Genomic DNA, 27,084 nt, shown 5'->3' with positions numbered 1-27,084 from the left:
CATCTGCTGCATTAATAGTTTTTCCCACTTGTAAATAAAACATTCTTGAAATTAAGCCTCCATTTAATAATACAATTTATGTAAGCATCTTTGAGTACCCTGTAAAGTGCCTAATGGATAAAAAGAGAACAATACTAATTCTAAATATCTACACACACACTTTAATTCTGGACATTGTAACTCTTAGAGCAATTTAAAATGACTAAAAACCTACAATGTGTGATATTGCTCATGGTTTTGCTCCACAGAAGAGATTTTCTTATGACATAGCAAATCTTTAATACCACACCCTCATACAATGCAATGTCAGAACCATTATGTAAAGTTTAGATAAAACTGAATAGTATATAAAGCAACAATCATTTTGCTACAGCATCCCATCTCTGGTATGCACCTCGTCGCCTTGATCTTTATCAAACACCTGATGCAGTGGAGGTGGTGTTGCAGGCGATCGTTCTAACAGAGGAATGACTTATTCTCATTAATATTGAACATAAATTCCCCCTCTCACCTTGGCAGAAATCTTGAAAATATGTTAGTGAGAACCTCAGTTCTGCATTGTGGTTGCCTGAAGCTTGCTCAGGTTCACCTAAAGTGTGCTGCAAGATGAAGCTGTTATGAGGCAGCTTAACTTTTTTCCCCCAAAAAACAAACGACGCACAGAAACAGTTCATGCATACATTTATTACATCTTTATTAAGATGGAAGACCTTTAAAAGGATAAATTAAAGAGCTGCACGAATACATATTTTGCAACATTACAATGAAATGACTCACTTTTACATCCTTAAGATAATTTCTTAGAATCTCTACTCCGATTTCTTGCTATTCTTAACACAATCCACAAAGAATTCATTGCAGGCAACCGTCAGGGCAGCAACCAGAACAACAAATTCCTGGAAGTCGACTTCACCATCCTTGTTTTCATCCAAGTCAGACAAAATCTTCTCGACCACGCTAGAATCATTGTTGCCCTAAAAGAAAAGTATTGTGATAAATAAAAAGTAATTTATTTCACAAGCATTTGTATAATAGGGTGCAAAAAAACAAAAACAAAAAAACAACTATACTGAATACAGTTTTGTTACATCACCATTTCATGCTTTTCCGGTCCGACAGAGCTCTTAAAGTACAATAACAAATTCAAATAAACGAGGTGCAGAAAGACCTTGTAAGAGCTAAGAATTTAATGCACCAGAATCCTGTCATCACCACTTGTGGCCACACAGAAGCTGCTGTTGCCTTTGTTGCATAGTGCCGCACAAGTACTGCGCTACATGTGGAACCTCATTCTTAATGCAAGAAAAAGAGCCAATCCTTTACTCACTGTGAGGAAATCTGAGAGCTCCTCCTGCAACATGTTCTTCAGCTCTTTTTTGTTAAGCTTGTACTTGTCACCCTCTTTCCCAGAATAGCAGTAGAAGACTTTGATGAGGTCCTCCATAGCTCCTTGCAGATTGGCACTCATTTTGCTGTACTGTCATTACAACATGGAAGGCCTAATAAATAGTTGCATTGTACAAATATAATTGACAGAATTTGACAAAAATACCACCTGGAGGATCTTTATTGTTTAGGGAAAAAAAAAAAAGCTATCTGCTTCAGACCCATAGATGGACAGCTGTGGTTAAGAGGAAAAGGTTTTGGATGAATAGTATTTTTGCACAGGAAATTTGCCAAGTAAAATGGCCCAGAGATAGCCAAGTGGCAGCGCTGATAAAAGCAGACTGAATTCTCTAGACGGTATAGAAGTGTGTCTCAGGTCAAGGTTTCCTCATTTCTTTTCACATGACCATCCTTTAGGTTAAAATATATAAATAAATAAAAAAATAATTAAAAAAAAAAAAAAAACAGATTCTAGGACAAAACACTGTGCAGGTTTGGATTTTATGTCACTAAATATCGTGAGAGCAACAGTAACAATATGACAAACATTTAAGTCAGATTTTGGGACTTAAAAATATTTCCAACCTTGGTAAATTAGGTAGCAATAGTGAAAAGTAACTCCCTCTGAACTACAGCTTCAATACGTTGTTTCTACTCACACTCACTTTAAACTTATCTGTAAAATTTCTTTCTGCTCATTTTGGACACTTGCTTTGTAGAAGAAAATATTGTGAGGTTGTTTCTTTCCACTGCAAGTTCTTACAACTTTTCATCTCAAAAGTTAACTTACTTTGTCAGTTTACATGGAAGAAAAAAAATAAAATTATTATTTTCTTGGAAAGGGTTATCCTTTGACAAATTTGTTCAGTATTTAGTTGCAACAAGATTTTAGGAAACAAGGAGAAATTTAATCAAGGTGCTAAAACTGACTTCTATTTTTTGCCATGCAGATAGCCTACAGAGGTCAGGAATGATAACCCAAGTAAAAAACGTTTAGAAAACGTCCAACCTATACTTGTCCTTCACGCTGTGATACCTGAGAAGCAGATACAGGGGAGCAGAGGCACTTAACCTCCCACCTGCATGAGCCAGTGGAGGACAAAGGCCAGACCCCCTGCAGGGCAGCTTGCACATAAAATACATTTAAAATTGTGCCCTGAGTTACGTTACATGAACGACCTGATGCCTCAGCGCAGCGTATTAACTCCAGAGTTTAGTTGCATTTCATCCTGTACATCCGGTTTTTTTTTTTGTTTATCGAGCGACGGTTGCATCAATAATGAACAGCCATCTGCGTGAGTAAGTGAATGTGTTAATATCAACAGTTTATTAAAGAGCACAAATATAACACTACTAAATTATTCCAGTATCTCCTAATTATTGAAGATGGTTGCAGTTTATCGTTTACACTCACCGCGTTCAGGGAGCTAATTGCAAGTCTTTGAATGCCAAATCCAAAGTTGGTGTAAATTAACTGTGGCAGCGACTCAACAGGAGCAGTTTTAAAAACTGTTACAGACTCCAGACGCCGTTGCATAGAAGAATGACAGCACCAAAAGAAATAGCTTACCTGGATGTTGACGCTAACAGGTGCTGGAGAAAGTGGATTCAGCTCTAACGTCACCACATCAGCTTTATAGGCTGACTCAAACACACGCCATAAGATCTGATAGGCGCCTCCTTCCGGGCAGCAGCTACATCAACGCTGCACAGGTGAGCCATGTGGCCATGTAAGGCAGTGTTTTCTAACCCTGGCCCTCAACACACACATCCCTGGATGTTTTCCATCTTTCCCTGCTCCAGCACACCTGATTCAAATCAGTGTATCTTTATCGGCCACCTGCAGAGCCTGAAGAGTTGACCCATTTAATTGAATCAAGTGTGATGGAGCAGGGGACCATGGAAGACATGCAGGTCTTCATCATGACTTTATGGTTCATCACCAAATAAAGCTGTTGGAACAGCAGTCTTCACTGCCTCCGAGTCAGAGGAAAAATGATACTGTGATCCATGTTAGCCACGAGAGAATCACGCCAATAACATGACATATGAAATAAACATAACAAATGTAGAAATAAACATGATAAACTATACAAAAGAACAAGTCAACTAAATACACAGATACAAGAGTTATATTTATTAAAGACATGAAATAAAAATGACGAAAATATCAAGGAGTTGTAGTTAATCTGAGGTTGTATAAACCCAGTTTTAAGATCTGGAACGGACTAGATAATTTTTTTTCTTGTGTTCATAAAATCTTAGAATTATTAAACGGTTATACTTTCTGTCTCAGACAACTCTGAGAGATTTCATTTGTTGAAAAGTGTGCAGATGAATGATCTGCGGCGGCGCTCTTTGCTACACTGTGTGTGGATCAATCCACTGCTTAAGGAGCTGCTCGGAGCAGGCGCTGAGAGAGGTTGTTTATGATTGATGTTAACTTGAATGATCTCATAACTCTTTTTGTATGAGATCCTATCGTTGTAAGTTCTTAAACAGCATGTTATATATGAAAAGAAAACTTCAAGATCAAAGAAAGACTGAAGGTAATTTTTGGTTATTTCTTTTTAACATTAAACTGTCAACAAAATAATTTTTTTTAAAAAGTCCATTTAATCAATACTGTTTTGATAATCACTAAATTGTAGACCTCCGTGTTATTCTAAAATTGTGAATTTTTGACCTGGAACAACAAAAACTGGAAAATAATGCCAAATAAAATGCCAACATATGACTCAATCAGTTGCTTACATTTTTCAGCTAATGCTTAGCTCATTTATAATGCTTGTTAGATGTGTTAAAGGCTTTTCTTTAACCTAATTTGCAAATAAGAGGATTATTATGGTAGAGCCCAAAGTTCAAGTCAAGTGGCAATGCAAATTAGGTGCAGGTCAGCCATTTGGAATTCTTGGAGATCATTTGCATCACTATCACTGCATGTCCCATACTGCGTGAAGGTTTTCAAGATTTTTACATACCGCTTGAATATTAAACAACGAAACCACACCAGAGTACTTTCGATATCTTCAGAAACAGTTTTGCAAAGATGTCATAGTGAGTGAGATCATATAAAACGTGTCTTTATGATATAATAAAGTTGGCTAATGTTCCTGGTATCAGTGCAAAATGAGTTCAAATATCCTTTCTAGCATTACCTTAACTGTAAAGCAATATTTCCAAATTCAATATTTTGCTAAGTTATGGAACAAAACCCCAATCTGTTTCAGTCTAGCAACAGTTTTTTGTTCTTGGTTTAAAGAAATTTTAATCTTACAGTTAAATGATTTTTTTTATTATTTGACCATGAGACTAATTGCACCTATGACCTGCAAAAAGTACACTTTATGTTTCTTTATTGTGAGAATCTGAAGAATCCATATCTGGTTACTGATTGATGCAATTCCTAACCTAATACAGACATTCTGTACACTTTCACCAATCATGATTAATCATTTTATTATTGATTACAAAATATTACAACAGTGCTGTTTGGGAAAAATTAAAAAGTAAAAAGTAAACATCTCTACACTTCATGTTCAAAATAAAATACTTTATCATTTCATATATTCCCAGTTACGATAGTTTATATGAAGAAGAGTCTGTTTGTTACATGGAGCATTTGATATGCAGTGGCATGGATCTATCACTAATGCAAATGCATGATGATTTACCGGACTGCTGATGTGCTGTCTGGACTTTCAAAAACACCTCAGGCAGAGAGGTGTGGCATTGATACTCTTTCCTTCTCTCTCACACACTCTATGCAGAAAACTAAGCACTTCAAGTGTGTCAAATATTGGCCATCGGTAAACGATGCACATGTTAAGCCAGGATCTTCTCTCGGTACTACAGGTTACAGGTAAATAACTGAAAAAAAATGACATTACAGAAATGATGGAGGCTTCCTGAAGACTGAGCTCAACCCAAATTTATCAAGAACATGAAAACAGTGGCTGTTGATGAAATTCATAAAACACAATGCTTAAATACAAGAAGTGATAAAATAAGGTGCAATATGGCAATCACTTGTATAAAAAGTGAGTTCGTTTTTTTAAAAAATCAGTAAAATTTTCTGTCACACCACAGAAGAAACGTTAAAGTTTAGACATTAAGCAGACAGTCCTTCACCTCTCACATCTTACTGTTGCTTGTCTTAATCATACTGTTTTCTGTAGGTATCAATGGTTGATAGTTTTTTTTAATTTAGCAATTGATTAAATGTTACATACCTGATATGAGAAGGAACAGCAGTTTGTAAACATATAAGCTTATTATCATTATTGTGTGAGGAGCTGGCAGTCTGTCAGTGCTTTTTTTGTTGTTTGTCTCTTCCCCCTAGTGGTAAAATATCTGTTAATGCAACATTTACAGCACAATATGTGTTTATGTGTCTATCATTTTGTGTAACCTCCTGATTTTGTTTGTGTTTATGCATTTAGCAGACACTTTTATCCAAAGTGACTTACAAATGAGGATAGAACATTATAGCTAACATCAAAGCTAACAATAAGCTACATAGTCGGACTCTGTCAGAGGTGACAGGGGTGACAGTGTCGAGATAAAGTGCAGACATAGAGGGAAGTACAGCAAGAGAAAGTGCAGTAGAGAGGGTAGGGAAGTACAGGGTAGGAGATGCTCTCTGAAGAGCTGGGTCTTAAGAGTTTCTTAAGATAGATAGGGACGCTCCTATTCTGGTAGCGCTCAGTAAGGCGCATGAAAAGAGTCTGAATTGTCTGAACGAACGTGGTGTAGACAACAATTCTTTGAACCGGAGTGACCATTGAGCACTTTGTAGGCTAACATCAGTGACTTGAATTTGATGTGGGCGGCTAAGGATAGCCAATGGAGCTCGATGAACAGAGGGGTGACGTGGACTCAATGATTTTAAGCTTATAAGACCAGACATACCGTTGCGTTCTGGACCATCTGCAGAAGTTTCACAGCACAGGCTGGGAGACCAGTTAGTCAAAGTTGACTGTCAAAACTGTACAAAACACAATGGTGAAACATTACGCAAACATGAAGATTTACAAAGATTGGTGTTGTTTGATAATACTGTGGCATTGCAGCTGGTGTGATCCCTATCTAGTGTCCTTTGTCATAAGTGATTTTCTGTAAAAAGTCTGAAAATTTGGAAGCCAATTATAACCCAGTTGAAAACAGAGCGTTGAAAGGACTTTAACCAAAACCACAATCAGATCAAGTTAACAAAGAGATTTGGCAACAATTGTGACATTGCTAACACACTGATTTATATTTACATTATTACTTCATATAGAACAAATTACCTCAAAACACTTGTTCTAGATTACAGACTTCCCTAAAAGACCATGGTCTAGTTATAAAACACTCAAGAGCTGAAGCAAATGCAAAGTACTGGGACATGACCACTTTCAATTTTCTACACTTTTGCATCATCATTTGTCATCAGGTGTATGCTTTTATTTGGTTTGTAACGTGAACCTTTAATATCAGAATTGGAACATTAATGATGATACCTCCAGGGGTCAAGAATGTGACAGAGCACAGTGCTTTACAGTGTGGCGCTTGTCACCACAGAGTGCAACATGGGAAATCTCATTTGAGCTGGTCTTTCACTGCCTGTCAGAAGGGCACCAAGCCTAAGTGATCGGATGGAAAGTGGAGTAGAAGGCATCCAGAATAACATGACAGAATATCAATGGTAGGGAGGGATTGTATTTTAATCTGTCATCTCATGAGATGTTGGTGTCTACTCCAAACTGGCACCAGCCACACAAAAAAGTCTCTTGAGGACAAGCTATTACTGAGAAAGTACAGTAATATGTATGGATTTGTTAAATTTTTGGGTCAAAATTGCATCACAGGTATTTGTCTCTGATTTGACAGCTCAACATCATTCTTTATACTAATTTCTTTTTTAAGTTTTACTTTGTTGTCTGCATCAGGTATGGCCTCATCTGGAATCCTTTCCTCCAAAGGGATTCCAATCACAGAAATTTCTCCCCCAGATGAGTTCCTGCTCGTCACACTATTCTTCCCCTCACGGATCATTGTGGGTTTGCCCAGGACACTCCTGAGCTGTGCCCAGAAAAACGGTTGTTGATTATCCTGCTGGGGCCACTCCAGGTATGTTTTGTTACTCAGCATCTTCTTTAGCTTGCAGTACTTGCTGGGCAAGGAGTTTGGATCAATGGGCTCCTTCACCACGAGGATGACGTCGCTGAAGGTCTTGCCCATTGCTCTCTGCTGAGCAAAGTACAACTCATAATTGCACCATTCACTGTTAACGAAGTTTCGAGAGAGGACAAAGATGACCTGTGAAAGAGGACATGAAAATAAAATTAAAACTTGCAGTGGTGTTTCACAGTAATAATTTTGTTTAAAAAAAGATGTGATTAGCTTTGTTTGTACTACTTTAAGTGCATTAACCATATCAACAACATTAGGGAATGATCTAGTATGCTATTGTCGGTTAAGCTTTATGAACAACGTCGGATTTTTAACAATACCCAGATAGTGCATGCTAACTACCCGATCAATTAATATACTGTATGTTGCTCCTCTTGACATGTTATTGCAAAGTTGATATTCCAAGCCTTTTTGGACTCAATGTCCTAGGGGTCTTCAAGTTTTTGGATTACTCAAACAGGACCTTAGATGTTATTGGAGTTCCAAAAGAGAAAGTTCCAAATTAAAGAGCTGGCAATACACTTTAGTTATTCATTTCATAACAGATTACTTGACGAAAGGATCTTATTTTGCGGGAGCGGTATGCAGCCTGGGAGGGACTGAGCAGGTCTAGCAAGCAATGTTACCAACAAGTTGATAGATCAGCAGACTGAAAACAGTTCCCAAAAATTTCTCTTCCCACAGCAGGTTTCAAAAATCTTATTTCCTAAAAATTTCCAGGTCTTCATTTATTGTAACTGCTGGTGATGTGGCCTATACCAGAGCTTCTTCTATTACAAGACTACTTTTTGGTTACCTTTCGACTGCTTTCAATGTTCTCAATGATGTTGTCGATGATCCATTTTCCTGGCATGAAGTCCCGCTCATGAATGCACAGACGATAAGGATTTCTGTTGTTCTCCAAACAGGGCAAGAGCTGGTCCCTCACCCAGTCAGCATCTGAGTGACTGTAGGATATGAAAGCATGATAGGTAAAAGTCCCCACTTCCCCAGCTGCTTTTTCCTTGTGAGCTCTGTATTTGGCCCTGATGATCTGATACGTGGCTTTTGTGTACCATGGAAGATCAAAAATGTAGCAAATCAGAACAAGTATCAAGATCACTGTTGCAGTAGTTGCAGCACTGATGACTATAACGAGTCGGATATCACATGCTACCTGACTGGGGAAGTATTTTGAGATGACTGTGTTGACGAATGCCTCAGGATGATAACACTTGTAGTTCCAAGGCCAGTCTGTGAGGTTAACCTTTTCTTTTGAAAGCGTGTCCTGGACAAAAGCATGAAGCTCACAAGTGCAGTGGTAAGGATTGTTTCCTGCCCTCAGCTGAGACAACTGAGGCATGTGCTGGAAGGATGCCTTGCTAATCAGGCCAAATGAATTCCCATCCAGAGAAAGAAACTGAAGTGATGGGCTCTCCCACTTAGTTGGGATAAACTTTATTTTATTACCACTTAGCAGGAGGAATTTCAGGTTGGTGGTTCTCTGAAAGTACACCATGTCTAGCTGGTCCAGATTGCAGTAGGAAAGATCTAAATAGTGCACTGTGGTGGGCAGACAACTGAGAGCTTCACTTGCAAAATTATTATGATGAGCGATGAAACGAGTGATGTTTTGCTTCCAAACACAGTCTTGGCTATCTATTATAGATCCCAGTTTGTTGTTGCTAAGATCCAACACCTGAAGTTGCCGAAACTCCCTCGTTAGAGAAGATAAATCTTTTAAGCTGGTCAGGTCATTGGTGCTCAGGTTGAAAGTGTGTAGATTTGGCATGGTATAGCTGTAATCACACCTCTGGTTGAAGACATATTCATTCTTCAGTCTGTTATTAGAGACATCCAGAAACTTCACGCCTTCCATCTCAGCCCAGGAATCGCAAGGCACAGAGTTGAAATAGACATAACGAATAGACAGGTGCTTAATTTGCTTGAACCAGGTGAAGCGCCAGTCAAATCTCAGCACATCAGGATTGCTGATATACCTACAAGAAAGTGAGTATTTTAGTGTTATGTACGTAAAGCAATTGTACTCTGGGTCTATAGAATTAATTTTGCATTATCTGAATGGCTTTCATCCTAAACATTTCTTCATTTTATCCTTTTTTTTTTTCAAAAACAGAATACACAATAGGCATGTCATAGTACATTATTATTTGGTGGTTCCACACTCCCATATAGCTACTTTTTGTTAACCGGCTTTTGATATAACTGCTTGTGTTTGCAAGAATGTAAGGTCCTGGAGAGTGAATAGTAAATAAAAACTCATTGTTATGTAAATCATAGCATATCAAATTTGATGCATCATTTTTTATATGATACATTATATACTTATACATTTATACATATTATATTATATTACATACATATTATATATTTTTATCTAAAATACTCACCAAAGATCCAACTTATCCAGTATCAAATTTGTGATGCTGGAACCTGTTCCACTATCAATAAATGTTGGTGAACGGGCAAAGTCAATGTACTGCAGTGTCAGTCTTTTAATAGGGGTCACTTGTAAGTTCATTAAAGCCATTCTTAAGAGATTCTCATTGAATTTGCCCCTGTGGAAGATGAGCTGATGGGCTTTTATGTCTTTTAAACCCTGGAAAATATCATCCTCTCCCATATAGTACATAAATTCAAAGAGGTTGCGAAACTGAATGACACTGAATGTCTTGTTTGCAAGGTCATGTAGCATGTGATGGAGAGCATTTGGCCGTTGGTCTATGGCCATATCAAAGCCCATCTGCTTTGTCTGAATGACTTCTAAACTTCCAGCCTCATAGTAACTTAGATTAGAGGAGCATTTGATAGCAAAACCTTGTAACTTGATGTTCTTTAGGGGCTGAAAATCAGCTTTTTTAAGACCCATAACCATGGAGCCGCCCATAGACAGAACCTGGAGTTTGACAAAATTGGAGAAACTATTAGCCAAAGTGGCATGTTTATAAAGGTTGTTGGACATGTAGAGCTCTTTTAGATTCAAGAGGGATGACAGAGCTGTCGCTGGAATTTCCTTCAGGGAGTTATTAAAGATGTTTAGATGCTCCAGTAGTGTATTATCTATAAATGCATCATCATCAATGTGTGAAATGTTGTTGTACTGCAGCTGAAGGATGCGAAGCTGAGGGAGGTGGTTGAAGTCCCCACCATAGACAGTATGAAGTTCATTGTAGGAGAGATCAATGTCTTCAACTGTGGGTGGAAATTGTTTTAGTGGGATGCGGTCAAGCTGTCTTCCGCGACAGTCTGCAGACTGGCCAAAGTTATAGATTCGACAGGGTCCTTCTTCAGTGGTGCCGGTGGTTGGTGAAGATGGAGTTTGGTAGGAGAGGGCTCCAAAAAAGAGACCACAGAACTGAAGCAAATTCCAAATCATTGTGATGGATCTGAAAAGTAATAAGAACAGCAGATGTTATGTTAGATTATGTTGCAGTAGGAAGCTGCAGAATGGTCCCAATGATTTCTCTTTCTGAATTAAATGACCCATCAAACCAAGTGCATGATCATTTTTATTTACAATTTTTTATGTTACTTTTCCTCTAGCTCGTTAGTGTTCAACCAACATCCACAACATTAAAACCACTGACAGGTAAACTGAGCAACACTGCTCATCTTTTTTATAGTCCAGGTTCTGATGGTACTCCACAACCCACAAGGCCCAGAAGATCTATTGCCAATGTTCTGGTACTTGAGAGTCCAAGACATCCTCAGACGTGATTTGTTTGACTGGTCAAAGACCTTGTCTTTTTTCCTTTCTTTCTTTCCTTTTTTTTACAGCACAACAGACGTTAGTCACAAGCATTTAAAATGGATGTCCTCACTGGCTCCTCAGTTTACATCAAGGAATAAATCATTGTTCAATGAAAAAGCACTCACCCTGTGTTACCTGCTCAAGGTTCCTGATACAGTCTCTTTTAACTCGTCTTTTCTTTAACTCTGTATTTATAGGTCAAGGCTACACACTGTTTTGGTCCTCACATCGAGGAACCATAAAACTTTATAACACTGGCTAAACAAATAGTCTTAGTTTGATCTTCTCTAGGAGTTATGTGACTTGAATAAACACATCTGAACAGATATAGGTGGTAAAGAAAGATATTGTTTCCCTATTTTATTTTATTTTATTTTCTCCTCTGTCTTATTTTAGGCTAAAATAATTCATTATACTAGATTAGTGCGCTGTCTGTTAATATTTAATAGTTTGGACAACCACCTGGAAAGGAGTCATGAGTTGAATAAAAACAATTAAAAGTAATCATATTGGCCTAAATCACAGATTTGGCTTAATAAAAATCAGTTTTTTAAAGATACTAAAACACCTAAAGCCAGATTGGGAATTAGGGCAATATGTTGAATTGTCTTTCATGTGTATGAATTCATCAGTTTATGAATCCCAACCCATTTAAGTACAATAGATGTTTTAAAAAATAAGAATCAAGTGTATTCGCACAGGTCAGTAGCCATCTGAACAACTCAACTTTCTTCAAAAACAGTATATGAAGAATTTATTCTTCATCAGAATTAGTATCAGTTTGTGGCCATCATCTTACTTCCTTACCATGTAAACACTGTCTGAGAGAGAACACAAGAGGAGCGATGTTGCTTCAAAACACTCTTTAGCTATCTTATCTGGCATGCAAAGAACAGCTGCTCCGGAATATTGACTATGGTTAGATGGACATCAATATTTTTTACAAAGTAAAACTCCTCACATATAAGACAAGGTTAAAAATTAATTTAATATCACTGGGGCGTAACACTGTGGAAATCAGTTAAATATTTACTCAAATGATTTAAAATGCATTACTAGTTTTTAGGTGAAAGTCCAGATCTAAAAATTATAAAAAATAGACACAGAATATGATTATTTAGCTTTTCCAGCTGAATTTAACTGTTTATTTATGTTTTTGTAACTCAAACCTGCACGTCAACACTGAATTTTTCAAATTCTTGACCATCCAGGCTATTGTGAATACATCCAGTTAAAAGAAAAATTCAAAAGTAATATATCTGTCTCTTTTGATGTATTTATTTTAACATTTTCCAGTCATATTCCTCAACCTCAAAAAGAGTTTTAACTTTTCCAGTTTATGACCCTTTCCTAGTTTGACATTAACCCACAAGAATGTTTCCTTGTGAAGATCTGTTGTGTAGAATTCTGTTGGTGTTCCAGTTGTCTGGTAACTTTATCTGCGAAAGGAATATGTACAAATTAATTAACGTTAATCTTATGTGCTTCCTTGTATAAATGTTACAGTTGTTTATATAAGCAGAAACATATGGCCCTTTTTCAGGCTCACGTTTTTTCACATACAGTCTGGCTCTCTGCCAGGTTTATATGGTATAAGCTGAAAAGATATCTGAGAAACCCCGTGAGAGCACGTGCAAGGGAGAAATATTTGTCTTCTCTGCATCTGAGAGATAACTTTCATATAGCCTGTCACATTTTAAATCTATTAACTGACAATGTCTGGAAACAATTACATCGTTCCTCTTGAGCTTTTCAGAAAAGAGAAGTAGCACTTTATCCTAACTAATGACCTAAGAAATTCTAAACGACTTAACTGGAAATGATGATATGAGGAAACATAATATATTGAAAATGTGTCCCTATTTCAATAACAACATGTGAATTATCAATATATCAAAGACAATATGAATATTGAAAGGAAATCTTGGCTTGAAATCAGACAAACAGTAAGTGCTGCATTCCACTTCGACGAATGTCTGCTTTTGCACAGGTGCAAAAATGGAATCCAGCCCTTGTTAATAGAAATAGAATTAGAATAGAAAAATACTATATTCATCCCCCAGTGGGGGAAATTTAAATTAGTTGAGTAGCTCAAAAAATGATAAATATTTATAAGGATTTCATGCTAGAATGAACTTGAATGAATTAACCTAAGATGAACCTGAGATCAGCGCTGTATATCAAAATTTTTGTCACAACCTGGCTCGTAAGGCAGTGACAAAAGTGGAGACACACCGTTTATAGTAGCCAGTTGAAATAATTTCGATAGTTAACCGAATCCAAAGGATGGGGATGAGAATGAATTGCTTGTGTGTTGTTGCTTGAGTGCAAAAGAAGGGATAATATAGAGGGATAAAAGGGAATAATATATCATTTAAAGGGATACATACTGCTATTCCTTCTCTGTTGGATTTTGAACTGATACCTCTGTTGAGGAACTACAAGCACATTATTTTTGAAAGAGAGAGAAGGCCAATGTTTTTTTTAATGATTGAATGACCTTTAAGACATTTAAAAAATCGTACCTTGGAATCGGCCAAGATAACTACGTCATTATTAGCCGAAAGAGACAACAAACATTTCTATCATTGATTAAACTGTGATATCTGTCTGATAAGTCACGGAAAGTGTATATTACTGCATCTGATATTTACTCAGCAGTCAATAGTAGGTGGAACACAGTTCTTTTCATTGACATATGTTACCCACTGCCCTCCATAGTCACTGCAGATCACAGCGGTTTATTCTGGTTTAATGAGGTTTCATGTTTATATGCTATGCACAAACACAGCTGCAGTTGTGCTGGAGCTGTAAACACGATGCTCCCAGGTTATCACATTTACGTGCTGAGGCTTTTCCTATTACAAATCAAGAGATATTTTTTGTTTAATGATATTGTTTCCTGATAGATAGTAGAAATGGGACTAAATTTGATTAAATTAGATTAGCTTTTCAGCTTTTCTCTTCTCATCGTTCAGGAATAACTACATGCTATCAACAATATTTCTTAGGGTTATGGTGTTTTACAAAGTAGTTCCAATAGAAAAAAAAAATATCTACCTTGAGGTTGGGACTTTCAAACAGGGAATCATGTTTTAGAGAAGAAATACAACAAAACTGAATAATTGAGTTAATTAGTTAATATCTGAGTGGATTTCTAGCTGTGCAAGTATTCCTAAATGTTATAGCTCATTGTCTCATTAGCATGACAAGCTGAAAATATGTCTCATTGGACTGATTTATTCCGGCATTAAACTATGAATGTTTTTCATTTCTAACATTTGACATGTTTAACACAGGTGATTGATGACATTACCACCTTGAAATCCTGTTTCAGTACCAGGGCTCTGCAGCAGCTCGATGTTATGGGCGACTGCCACACTGAAGTGGAATATAGCCACTGCAAATGCTATCAGTTACAGCAAGGCTTCTCGTTTTTTGACAAGAAAAAACATTCCCTAAAAGAAAAGTCTGTCATACATGACACACTCTTTTTGTTTGTTGCTTACATTTGTCTCAGTAACAATGCATAAAACATGTTCTTATGGAAGGATGCTTCTTTTTTTTTTCTGGTCGTCTCTAAAGTTGGACTCTGGAGTTGACTTTCAGCAATTTGACTCTGAAATCAACAAGACACTTACTATATGTAACCACATTACGTGTTTCTTGAGAGTTATGTCCGGTAAACTATGAAGTTCTGCGTGATGTGAGACTCAGACCAACATGTATTCTGTCAACAACACAACAACAATTTACAAAAACACTTGTGTCCATTCCTCGTTGGGTTCAGACTAGAAATCAAACCTCCTTTGTTTGGGTTAGGGACAAATCATAGTTTGGGGTAAAAAAATGTTTTTTACAATGAGACTTTACCATAATGGACACCATTTTATTCTTTACATGTAGCTGCTCTCATGAACATAGGAGGTTGCACAGTCTTTAATCTGGATTATTTGCAATATCTGCCTGTATGAACAAATGCCACTTTGTTTTGAGGAGGACAATCTCAATAATGAATAATTACAAGACATCTGGAGAAAACATAATAATCACTGTTAAAGTAGAAAAACAATTTGGATACAATCAGCTGAAATGGAGTGGATAACCATGGACAATGAATGGAGCTGACACAACCACTACCACCAGTGGCGTTTGACTCTCCAGAAACTGAGAAATTAGAGCAAAGCATATGATTGAGAGGAGTCTGCAGCTGTGTTCCTCTCTCGGGTACACATTTCCCAAAGAAATACAAGATATTAAAGGAGAACTGATGTGCCTTTAGAGAGTGCAACACTACTGTGGAAAGATGCCTGAAGTTTCAGCATAAACTGAAGCGCTGGGCTCCTGGACAGATGTTGTTTAAAAAAGATTTTGCAGCAGGCACTCAAAACACAAACAAATCCCCAGTAAATCAGAAGAGTTTTAGGAACAATGTGTGCTTGCTCTTAGTAAAAATAGAATGCAACTTGCAATGTCAAGCAATTCTGAGAGGTTCCACGTACAAGGGCTGCTGAAAATACTTGAAATTTGGTTACCTTTTACTGGAGCCTCTCAGGTGCCAGCAAAAAGTGTTCTGAAAGCCTGATGAGTACCTTTAAGCACATGTTGAGCCTGGTTGTAATTTATTATTTTATGATTATGAACAGAGTCCATGAAAACCCCAAAGCAAAGGTCTTATAATGCTACAGTGCCAAGAATCAATGTGTTATGAAAGCCTGGTAGCTTTTGCTTTCATGCATCAGTGAAGCATTTTGTTGTGCTAATGAGTGACAAAACAGGTTTAAGATGAAGTGGTGGAGCATTTCCTCTTAGACCACTAAGAGGAAATATTCGGTGACTGTTGGTCATGCAAACGTTATCAATAGAGAACAGTAAACTGATCTCCAGCTTTGTGTTGACTCACATACTGTGACTCTCTTCAATCCCTTTATCAGGACACCTAGCTTTCCAACTCACGCCCATTAAGTGTGAGACTCACACAAAAAACACTCTCACGCTCATGCCACACATACATTTTCTCACACAGCGAAAAACTACTTAGTAACCGATGACCTTGCATGATAACAGAGACTGATGTGGCCACTGTTGCTACATTAGCAAATCGCAAGATTCAGCTTCTTGTCAGCCCTCCCACAGCGACTTTTTTCAAAACAGCAGAGACTTTTGGAAAGCCTCTTCAGTGCTGCCCAGCAAGCTTCAGGAATGCCTCTCCCTGTCAACTCTGCTCTGTCAAAGACAGTAGAACCTGTGAGCTGCTTGCACATGCACAATGTCAGCCCAGTGTAATGAGAAAGTGTGAACATTTGTTCACACGTGGAAAACATACTTCATTAGTGTCACAATTCAAGGATAAAATTTATGTGATTGCAAAGTATTTGTAGGCTGTGTTAAATTGGGCAGCGTGAGTCACATATTGATGACTGCTACCAAGTATTAACTAAGATGTGTACTCAAATCTCAGGCTGATATTTTGAGCATCTAACCTTTGACACTGGATTTCTAACCAACTAAGCATGTGAAAGTGAAGTAGAAAAGTAATAAGTCATGAGTGGGAGGGGAGATTAAAAAAAGTGAAAGGTCAGTGGAAACGGTTGTCCTGGATCGGAGTCCAAGGCCTTATATGTGTTGGGTTTTATTTTTTTCTGGTTGTGTCACGGTTTATTTTCCGTTCCATGTCTTGTCTTGTTATTTCCTGTTTTATTTTGAAAGATCCCGTTTCAGGTAACTTGCTCTTTCTCCCGTGTCATGCGTCTGATTGTCTTCCCTGATTCCCAAGTGTTTTCACCTGTTCCCCTTGGTCCCTATAGTCTGCGTTTCCCCTGTCTCGTCGCCAGTATGTTGTCTCATTGTGAGCTTCATTACCAGCCACCTGCATTGTCTTGTCTCGAACCCACAGAATCCACGAGCCTGCAGCGAGCGACTCTCCTGCAGTGCTGACTTGCTTTGTAATTTATTGTTCCATAGCCTTATTTATTGTTACGGTAAGTTTCATAGCTTTGTTTTTCCTCCATTTTCTAGGAGTGATTTTTCGTTGTTACCTGTCATAGTCGCCTCCGTTAAAGGAGAGCTTTTAGTTAAAGTTTCATAGAGCCTCGGTTTTGTTAAGAGTGCGCCTTTGTTTTATTCCGCCTCATTTTGAGAGTGTGTCTTTGTTTTGTTAAGTGTTCATAGCTTTTGGTTTTCCTCCCAGTTTGGAGAGATTTTACGTTGGTTAATGGTTTTCACAGCTTTTCTTTTGCGCTGCCGGGAGAGCGCTCTGCAGTGCCGCTGTCTTGTTTATAATTAAAACCCTCTTGAAATCACACGACCCTGCATCCTGAATCCCTCTGGTAACTGACAGGTTGTCAACTTTGAATTAACATATTATTATTTCATCACGAGCCAAAATTGAGTCTATGATGAAAATGCAATGTCTTAAAGTCTGGATCAATGTCAACTGTGTTGGCAGTGATGTCCGTGCTGTGGATTAGGAGGCTGTTGACTGTGTGAAAAGAAACTTTGAGACATTCTATCACTTCTAATTTGTTCTTTGGGACACCATCATACACAGCAAATTGAGAAGAGTTGAATTCTTGGTGTTAAACTAGACATACACTAGTAGAGTTAATTATACTCTAGATAGAGTTAATCCATTATAATTAACTCTCAGTCGACAAATAGTTGTTGTCAAAACCGAGTGTAAAAAAGAAGTGTCACTAAATTAAACCTCTAAGTGTAAATGTTTGAATATTAACTCCGAACTTCTTACTCTAAACTCTGATCCTGTATTTCACACCTCAAGTGTTAACGTCTAACGTCCGAACATTAACGTTGCTGAAGCAAGAACTGTCTCGACTCAGTATCTGCGTGTCAATCAGTCTGCTGAAGATAGAGCTGCATCTCAACTTTTAAGGGTGACACTGTCCGGTAAGTACATGAAGTAGTATCTGATAATATTGTATTTTATATTAATATTACTCTTCGGGCACCCGGTCATTTTGCAATGGTGAGCCAACTTAACTCGTCACGCTGTTACTAACCACCTGAACACCTGCTTAATGAGCTAGAGGTTAGCATAACATAACAAGTGATTGACGGCAGTAAACAAGTTTGGTTTGACGTTTTGGCTGAGTGAGACGATTCATGCACTTTGTAACCAGATATAAAACGTGATAAGATTATGCTAATGGTTCGAAGTTGCTAGCTAGCGTGCTAAAGTGGTGCTAACGCTAGCTAGCCCTTTGACCAAAGTCATTTCTTTTTTTTTTTTTTTTTTTGTTGCGAAAATAACACATCTCTTGGTGAAGTATAATATAACTTTTTGTCAGTATCAAACACAAACCGTGAAATTGCAGTTTTCGACAGACTGCTCATGTGTACAGCATTATTAGCATTATTTTACTGGGTCACATCGAAATATCACGATTATTTTGAGTTATATTTCTAAGTGTCATATGGTTTATCTTGGGAGACACTTCAATGTTGGTTCCCTCAATGACATATTTTTATTATATGGGCTAAGCTGCATGATATTGGCTCACATTGACTTTTTTGATTTTTAATAACAGTGGGTCAGATAAACTGTTCTTAAAGCTATCCTCTCTTTTAATTCACTGAATTCATTTAGAAAATGCTGGCAAAGGTGGAATACGGAAGAGTCCAAAAATACATAAAAATTCCACAAATTGATGAAAACTTTGACTTCCAGAAGTTTCTTCAAGGTTTGTCTCCACACATTTTAAGCTAAAAAAAAAAGCTTTATAGGCCATTTTAGAGAATATTTTCATTATTGTAGTGTCTGTTTTGTTTTTAAGCTTTTATGCTCTAAATGTTTAAATGACATTGTTGATAATAAACTTAATGTAACTTTTTTTTTTCCCCAGTAACAGACAAATTTAGTCTGCAGGCCCAACTTGTGACTGAAGGTGTGCTCAGCTTGACTGACACATCAGAGACTGAGGTTGATGCCGACACATTCGATGAGCTGGTCAAGTCAGGGGTGAGAAACTTCAAAGTTGGATATCGCCAGTATCCAATAACAGGTAAGGTTATGTTGTCTTGATCATTCACCAATCGATAAATTATTGTTTTTACTTTAAATGAATTCATCTCTGAACTGTTTTTTAGACATTGCTATTACTTTGGATGAATCAGATTCATCTGTATTACTAGACCCATCTCCAGCATCATTGCCGGACCCTCTGGCATCACTAGCTTCGACGCCAGCACAATCACCGGCTTCTTCCATTTCATCAGATTCTACTATTATCCTCCCAACCACAAAGAACAGGAAGAGGGCCATGAAAGACCTGGATCGTGATGAAGCAAGACAGGTAAACCTTGAAACCAGCTACACATGTATTAGATCATAAAATTAGTGCTAGATAAGAGGCAGCACTTGAAATATTTATATTAGTTTAATGTAATATGTGAAACTTAGCTAAATTGAACCAAATGTAGTCTATTAATTTGAAGCATGAACCTAAGGGTTAAAAAATTAATGTTGTCTTTGCAGAGGGTTGAAAGTGCTCTGAGCTCTAAGCCAAAGGGTGAAGAAATCTTCAAAGAGTATGACAAAACCAAAACACTGTCAGTTGCGACACGCAAGCAGATGGTAAACATTCTGGTTGCAGAAATCTGGCTGCTTCTGAGCTTGAGCTTGAGAATGACTACGGTAAATATGAAGTTTTTCTGTTTCCAACATACAATCTGTTGCCCATTTCAATAAATCCAATATGCAGCGTGTCATCCAAAGCGAAATTTGTGGTCCTGAAATAAATTAATTGTTCTCTATTGTAATTTTAATAATGACTGATATGAAGTTGAGTTTTGTTGTTCAACAGAAACAATCATTTTAGTTCAATGGTAAATGCTTTTGTTGTCTGTCTCAAATATTTGTCTTCAAGGCTGGGATAGTGATACGTCTGCTCTCCTGTTACTGTTGCATCTCCTGCCCCCTAGATCAAAAGGCCAGAAAAAAACTCCCAAGATGAGCTCAGCACAGGCAGCCAATCATGTTGTCAGATTCATTAAGGTATCATCAGCTTTTTTTGTACAACCATGTAAGAAGTGTGAGGTGCAGATTGGACTGTAAGAATAATTCTTGCTGTGTATCTAGTATGTTATGCTAAGTATATGCATAATGTGTCATTCAAACTACAGGAAGGAGCCAGCCTCACTACATTCCTGGATAAAGTTGATGCAAGGCAGCCTTTCCTCCTTTGCATTGGAGAGCAAAAAAAGAAAATGGCAAGGTTAGTCATTGTTGTGGACCAGAAAGCTATCCCATGCAACGCTCAGACATCGGTGGCTGCTTTTGATGTGCTGTTCAAGACTCACTATGTCTTCAGCCTCTCCTATGATGAAGCACTTTCTGCATTCTACACTTTCATCCAAACAACGATATACAACATCGATGTTGGAACCACAAAGGAAACCCCACGAGTCAAGGAACTGAGGGCCAAACTACTGCAAGACCATTAAAATGTCACCAGTTCACAAAGGTCAGAGCACAGTTGAAAAAACTGTCTTATGTTTTGTCTGTAAAAAGCCCCACAAAAATAGTTCAGTTCTTTGTCAACATTTAAAATTTCAGCATGGACTATATCCAGCTAAAAACTTACGTTTGAAATGTGGAGAGCAAGGATGTCCTTCATCTTTTTGTACATACAATGGCTTCAGAAAGCACCTAAAGACCATGATGAACTGGTCGATACTAATCAGGAAGTGGCCACACAAAGACATTGTGAGTTTGAATCTTTAAGTGAACAGCCAACAACTTCTGCTGCATCCATGTTACAGGTTCCCCCTGTAATTACACAGAACTCACTTGAAAGAATGTGCGGTTCAGTTGTTTCACACTTACAAACCTCTGGTTGTTCTCAAAGCACTATCCAAACGATAGTTTGTTCAATGGAGGAAGTTATTAGTGATGTTCAAGGTCGAGCACAAGAAGCAGTTCTCCAAACATTTTCCTCAGAAACTAAGGAGTCGGAAATTTATAAGAAAGTAGAGCACTGTTTAAATCAATTAGACAATCCCTTTTCAAAATTTAATACACAGATGAAGAGGCATAAATATTATGATGAAAAATGGGAAATAGTTGAGCCTAAAGAATTTGTCCTTGGTGTGAGAATGGATACACGTAGAAATAGAACTACAGGTGTATATAGTCGGATTCCTGTAACAGACAAGTACATGTATGTGACCATTTTAGGTACACTGAAATCCATTTTCAAAAATAGTGAGATAAGAGTGCTTCTTGCAAGAGAAACACTGTAAAAAGGGGACATATAAAGACATTAATGATGGCTTTTATTTCCAAAACATCCTCTTTTTTTCACAACAGAGACATGCTCTACAAATTTTACTCTATTATGACTATTTTGAAACGGCTAATCCGTTGGGTTCTAAGAAGGGGATCCACAAACTTGGTTGTTTATTTTACTTTAAAAAAACCTCCCACCCAAGATGAACTCTGTGCTAATGAACATACATCTTGCAACTCTTTTCTACACCCAAGATTTAAAGACGTACGGTTTTGAAGAAATATTAAAGCCTCTAATTGACGATTTGAAAATTTTAGAAACTGAAGGAATCCAACTCCCATTTATTGATGAACCAGTGTTTGGCTCTGTAATTCAAGTCACAGCAGATAATCTTGCCTTAAATACTTTGCTCGGCTTTGTTGAATCTTTCAGTGCAATTCAGTGTCTGACAAATAAGGAAGAAATTCAGTCTGTTTTTTCTGAGGATAATCCAGGATTTAATCTGCGCTCCAGAGAGCTTCATATTGAACATTGTAATGCACTAAGTGAAGATCCTGCTCTACCTACTGTTTATGGTGTTAAAAAACCTTGTGTGCCTGATTCATTACAGTATTTTCAGTGTACCAATAATTTTGCCGTTGATATTATGCATGATTTGTTGGAGGGTGTCGTACAGTATGAGCTGAAGCTGTTTTTTCAGTACCTGCTTAAAAATGGTTACATCTCCATCAACACGTTGTCAGATAGGATACAGAGTTTTAATTATGGACACATGGAACGTAAAAACAAACCGAGTCACTTAAAAATTGAGGACAACAGCAAGCACTTAGGTTTAAATGCAATTCAGTCATGGTGTATTCTACGCAATACCCCACTTATTTTTGGTGATGTGGTTGAAAGGGACAATAATCACTGGAATTTATTGCTCCTCTTGATACAGATTGTTGATATAGTCTTCTCCCCTATCCTTACTGATGGTATGATATCTAAAACATTTGATCTGTGACCACCATAACATGTTCAAAACTTTGTTCCATGATAAGAAATTGATTCCCAAACACCACTTAATGATACATTATCCAAGGATTATAAAACAAATTGGCCCTCTTATACATATGTGGTGTATGCGATTTGAAGCAAAACACTATTTTTTTTTTTTTTTTTTTTTTTTTAAGAAGTCTGTAAAAAAATTTTAAAAACTTTACTAAATCTCTAGTAAAGCAACACCAGCGTCAACTGGCATTTTACTATGAAAATTATTTTAAGCGGTTTGAGATTGGTCCTTTAAAAATAAAAAGCATTGATAGCTTGGAAGGTGGAGAATTACTCCGTCATACATTACAATTAGATCCATGTTCAGATGTTTCAACTACATGTTGGGTTAGAAATGATGGCACAGAGTACCAGATTGACTTGTTTGTATGCACTGGAACATCCCATGATGACCTACCTGTATTTAAGAAAATCTGTAATATAATACATGAACAACGTGCTTTCATAATAGGCTGTGCTGTTGACACACTGTACTTCGATGAACATTTTCATGCATACTGTATAGAAGAGCAAAATGGTGAACATATTGTGATTTTCATTGACCAGCTGACGTATTTTAGACCGTTTGATAAGACGGAAAAACAAGAGTCCAATTTACACTAACTTAGTGTAAAGGTACCAACACTCGAAAAAGTGTTAAATTAACACTGAGGTGTGGACCCATATAGACACTTTAAAAGTGTTAAGATCAACTCTCAGTGTTAATTTGGGTATGCTGATTTTACTGTGTACTAGTAAGTAAATCACAAGTTGCACAGATTGCTTGCTTTTGTAGTTTTTATGTTATGGTTTAGTTAAAATTAAATGAGTCTTGCTTCCAGATTGACGCCAGGGTTTCAGTCGCTGATTGCTACACCTGCATCTTGATTGTCATCACTTTCCTCAGCAATTATTCTTCAGTATTTATACACCAGTTCTTTCCTCCACCCTTTCCTCATCACTGTGTAGTTTGAGTCTTGCTTTGTTCTCAGTCTGAGTTGGTTTTGTCAAGTTTATTTTGTGCTTTTGGATTTCACATTTGAGGGCTTTTCCTGCCACTCCAGTGATTTTGGTTTCTCTTACAATAAAGTATTTGTCTCCCTTATCTGCATGTCTCCTACCTGTGAGCCTGCATTTGGGTCCTCTTCACCCCACTACTCTGTGGCACGTCTGACAAAGCGGCATGAGTGGGATGCTCATCGGTTTGTTTTATGTAACCTCAGCAAATAACTTGATTCTGTAGCCATGCTTGACGCTCATGTTTGTATGCTCAAAAGGACAATGTCAACTTCAGCATTAGTTAAAACAAAATATTGTTTTTATTAACATTTGGTATATACAAAATTGTTAGTTTTCTCTTGATGTATCTGTAGAATGAACAGATTTCTTTCAGTTCTGGTTTGACAGTGGACCAGTTGGACAATCCACCCATAATTTTTCTAGAGCCGTGTGTGTAAAAATATAAGCCTGCTATTGCCAACATTTTCTTGTTGTTGCAAGTTTGTTTCCTGCAGCAGACAAATTTAGGTAGGGGAAGTGAAAACAGCAAACTGTTCGGCTTACCAGCATCGAGGCACCGTTGAGCAATACAGTCTTCAAACCCCAGTTGCTCAGCGATGGATGAGATTGTGTTTTTGCGGGGCAGTGTGCGCATGTATGTTATCTTTTTTGAACAGGACTGGAACATGATGAGTTAAACTGTTACTGTCATCATTTGTAATATCTTCATTGTTGTTTAATTTTCCTGTTGGACGGGTGGACAGTTAAATACGCTTTTACTTCTGTTTTGGTCCATCGTGTTGACATCTTCTTGCAACCATTCAGATTTCAGACACTGCTTGTAAGACAACATCACTAAGTGCTGTTTTTTTTTTTTTTTTTGCTCTGCGTTGTCAATATTGTTCAACAGACCAGAATAGGCCCATAACCCAACACTGCACTCAGAATTTGATATCATCACATCCATGGACAGTGCAACTAGATAATGAATAATGGGATTACAGCCATCATAGAAAATATGTTGAAACCAAATACAGATCACATAAATGAAAAATTACTAAAGTCAGCAACATCACACATGAGACAGAATGTTTGATTTGAACATGAAGTGGAGAGCCAGTGGTGCCTAAGCTAACATTTTCCAAATGTATTCATGGACTCACTTTAATCTAAACCTCCGTGTTGATCTCAGCCACGCACTGTCTAAGCTACTGTTTTAACAAAACGGTATGAGACGGATGTAAACAACTGTCACAGTGCTCAAAGCTACATTTGCTAGCTCCTGTCACAGATTTTGTGTTAAGAGCTCATTTTGCCATGATAACAACAAAACGACACACAGACAGATTCACACTGTGAACACTCTACCAGTTATTGCACAGCACTGTTGCTGATGTTAATCAAAACTGTAATACCTTTGGAATAATTTACTTCACACAAGTCTTTCAGGTGATCTGGCATCATAATTAACTCAATTTGTATACTGAGACAAAACAAGTTTAAAGCAGACATGAGACACTACTCACCTCCAGATGTGTAGACAGACTCTCTTTTTCAGCTGGACTCCGCACAACACATTTTAACCTGTGCTTTATATTTTACCCAGCGTAAGAAGTGACTCAACACTGAATGTGATAATCTATTGCAGCTCTTTTCTACATCTCTCTCCCTCCCTCCCTTTCCATGTGCCTCATACTTCCTTTCACTCACCCTTCACTTCCCGCATGTGTGTGTGTGTGTGTGTAGCTCTGGAATGTGGGAAGTACCAGGAGAATATTTTACTCTGGCTGGAGGGTTTCAGATTTCTTGTCTTATCTAAGTAAGCTGCAACTATATTTTGTCAGAGTTAGACATTACTGTTGCCTTTGTGTTCACATCAATCACATGGAACGAAGTAAAAGTTTCACATAAAAGCTGTTTATTTGCAAGCCTGATGTTATACTGGGGATATTAGTCATCACTAATATCACACTCCCAACAAGGTCATACACAAGGAATTGAAACAGCTAACGTGAATTGCAGGAAAACTCAATAAACACAGTGTGGGAGTTTAGGAGAAGGGGGGTATTTGCACTGTATTGATAATAAAGCTAACGAGACAAAACCTTTCAAACAAAGAAGTTAACCACAGATATGAAATAAGTGACAGTTGTAATAAAAGGAAATCGTTTATTTTATGGGACATCACAATTCTTGCCATGTAGAAATGTTTTTTTTTTGTTTGGTTGACATTTTAACATTTTTTGATAATAATAATAATAACAGTTCAACCAATTTAAGTCTTGCACTGCACGTGAAAGATACATTTCACTTGTTTTACTGTTAGGGTCATGCTTTTAACAGTGACAGTATCACTTTGTCTGGGACTTCCTAAGTCTAATCAGGTAGGGTGTAGGGTGATATCGTGTCACAGACCCTGCTTAGAGTCAAACTGTCAGTCCTTCTTGTCTTTACTTTGAACTTTAAACCAGACTGCATTTTATTTAACTCAGTTGATACCATATATATATATATATATATATATATTGACTGCTATAGCATGGTCTATATATTGAGTGCTATATATTGAGTGCTCTCTCTGGTGGTAATGTGTTTCAGGAGTTATTGAGTGTATTTTGTGTCAGAAATGCATTTCCACGTTGGCACTGATCTCACAAGAATCACACCTCACAGACTACATGGTAGAGCGTACGTGAGTGACTGCCTTCATACCCTAACACCAGACCGGAGGAAGAAAGCTGTGGTACTGTAATTCTGTGGTGTTTTTACCAAAGCATGTCACAGACATTTCATTACTACCTGAGGAAGTTGTGTCAACTTTTTGAAAAAAAGTGCATGGTGCATAAAGTATAGCTGAAACTTTGGGGAAGTGTTGTCAATTCTATAAAAAAGAATATCCTGATTCATGGTCGTTTCTATGTTGTCAATAAATTCACTCAAAAGCTGAATGACTGTAATGGCTGCAATAGATAATGCTTGGTGAAAGCAAAAGTGATCAGGATTCGCAGTGTTGAAAACTTTCATCAGCTGGTGGTGATGGAAACAGTCAGATCATCTTAGTCAGCCGGATTGTTTGTCTGTGGAAGATTTCATGAAGGTCTACCCAAAAGTTAAGATATTTCAGTCTGACCAACGATGGGAATGACTAATCTAACAACTCTGCTTGAGCCAGACTTGCAGCCCAAAGGAAGCGTAGTTGCAGAAGTTGTATGCCATCACCTTTATGAAGCAATGAAGCTTTCTATCTGTGGGCATATTTTTTCTTTCTTTCTTTTTGCAAGGTCCCGGCTGTATGCTGACTCATTTGATTTATATATATAAATTTCCATTATCACAGCTTCTGCTTTAACAGTATGACTCATGTGGCTGCAGACATTTTACAAGAGTGGATTTCATTCACTCTAGTGAGGAGGTTTTTGGAGGACTGTGATTCAGCTCTGTTTGAAGCTCGGAGAACTTTGGCAGCTTTGCTGGTGTCTGCCTGTGAAGAGTCTG

At 37.6% G+C, this 27,084-nt stretch overlaps 2 protein-coding genes across 2 annotated transcripts; both read right to left on the bottom strand.

The window, feature by feature from the left end:
- Window positions 1-777: 777 nt before the first annotated feature.
- Window positions 778-3,024, bottom strand: s100a1 (S100 calcium binding protein A1). The gene is made up of 3 exons (XM_072393230.1): window positions 2,957-3,024; window positions 1,328-1,477; window positions 778-974 (listed from the first exon to the last, which is right to left on the bottom strand). The coding sequence occupies exons 2-3, from the start codon at window positions 1,466-1,468 to the stop codon at window positions 810-812; spliced, it is 306 nt and encodes a 101-aa protein (XP_072249331.1). The 5' UTR covers window positions 1,469-1,477; window positions 2,957-3,024; the 3' UTR covers window positions 778-809.
- Window positions 3,025-4,877: 1,853 nt separating this feature from the next.
- Window positions 4,878-25,257, bottom strand: tlr18 (toll-like receptor 18). The gene is made up of 4 exons (XM_072393720.1): window positions 25,116-25,257; window positions 9,951-10,946; window positions 8,357-9,539; window positions 4,878-7,686 (listed from the first exon to the last, which is right to left on the bottom strand). Exons 2-4 carry the CDS (start codon window positions 10,934-10,936, stop codon window positions 7,219-7,221), a joined length of 2,637 nt encoding a protein of 878 aa, XP_072249821.1. The 5' UTR covers window positions 10,937-10,946; window positions 25,116-25,257; the 3' UTR covers window positions 4,878-7,218.
- Window positions 25,258-27,084: the final 1,827 nt, after the last annotated feature.

The sequence above is a fragment of the Leuresthes tenuis genome, unplaced genomic scaffold (genome assembly GCF_036924035.1).
Source record: "Leuresthes tenuis unplaced genomic scaffold, fLeuTen1.0.hap1 SCAF_10, whole genome shotgun sequence".
Lineage (NCBI taxonomy): Eukaryota > Metazoa > Chordata > Actinopteri > Atheriniformes > Atherinopsidae > Leuresthes > Leuresthes tenuis.
Note: the sequence above shows the minus strand (reverse complement) of the source record. Positions and strands in the feature narration are given on the sequence as shown.

What these genes read in the sequence shown, in the direction of transcription:
- tlr18 (XM_072393720.1), bottom strand. Translation starts at nt 10,936, where the DNA reads ATGATTTGGAATTTGCTTCAGTTCTGTGGTCTCTTTTTTGGAGCCCTC. An exon ending in CTGGATAAGTTGGATCTTTG is followed by an intron (nt 9,540 to 9,950) that starts GTGAGTATTTTA and finishes ACTTTCTTGTAG; the next exon opens with GTATATCAGCAATCCTGATG. An exon ending in ACATTGAAAGCAGTCGAAAG is followed by an intron (nt 7,687 to 8,356) that starts GTAACCAAAAAG and finishes CCTCTTTCACAG; the next exon opens with GTCATCTTTGTCCTCTCTCG.
- s100a1 (XM_072393230.1), bottom strand. Translation starts at nt 1,468, where the DNA reads ATGAGTGCCAATCTGCAAGGAGCTATGGAGGACCTCATCAAAGTCTTC. An exon ending in AGCTCTCAGATTTCCTCACA is followed by an intron (nt 975 to 1,327) that starts GTGAGTAAAGGA and finishes CTTTTCTTTTAG; the next exon opens with GGCAACAATGATTCTAGCGT.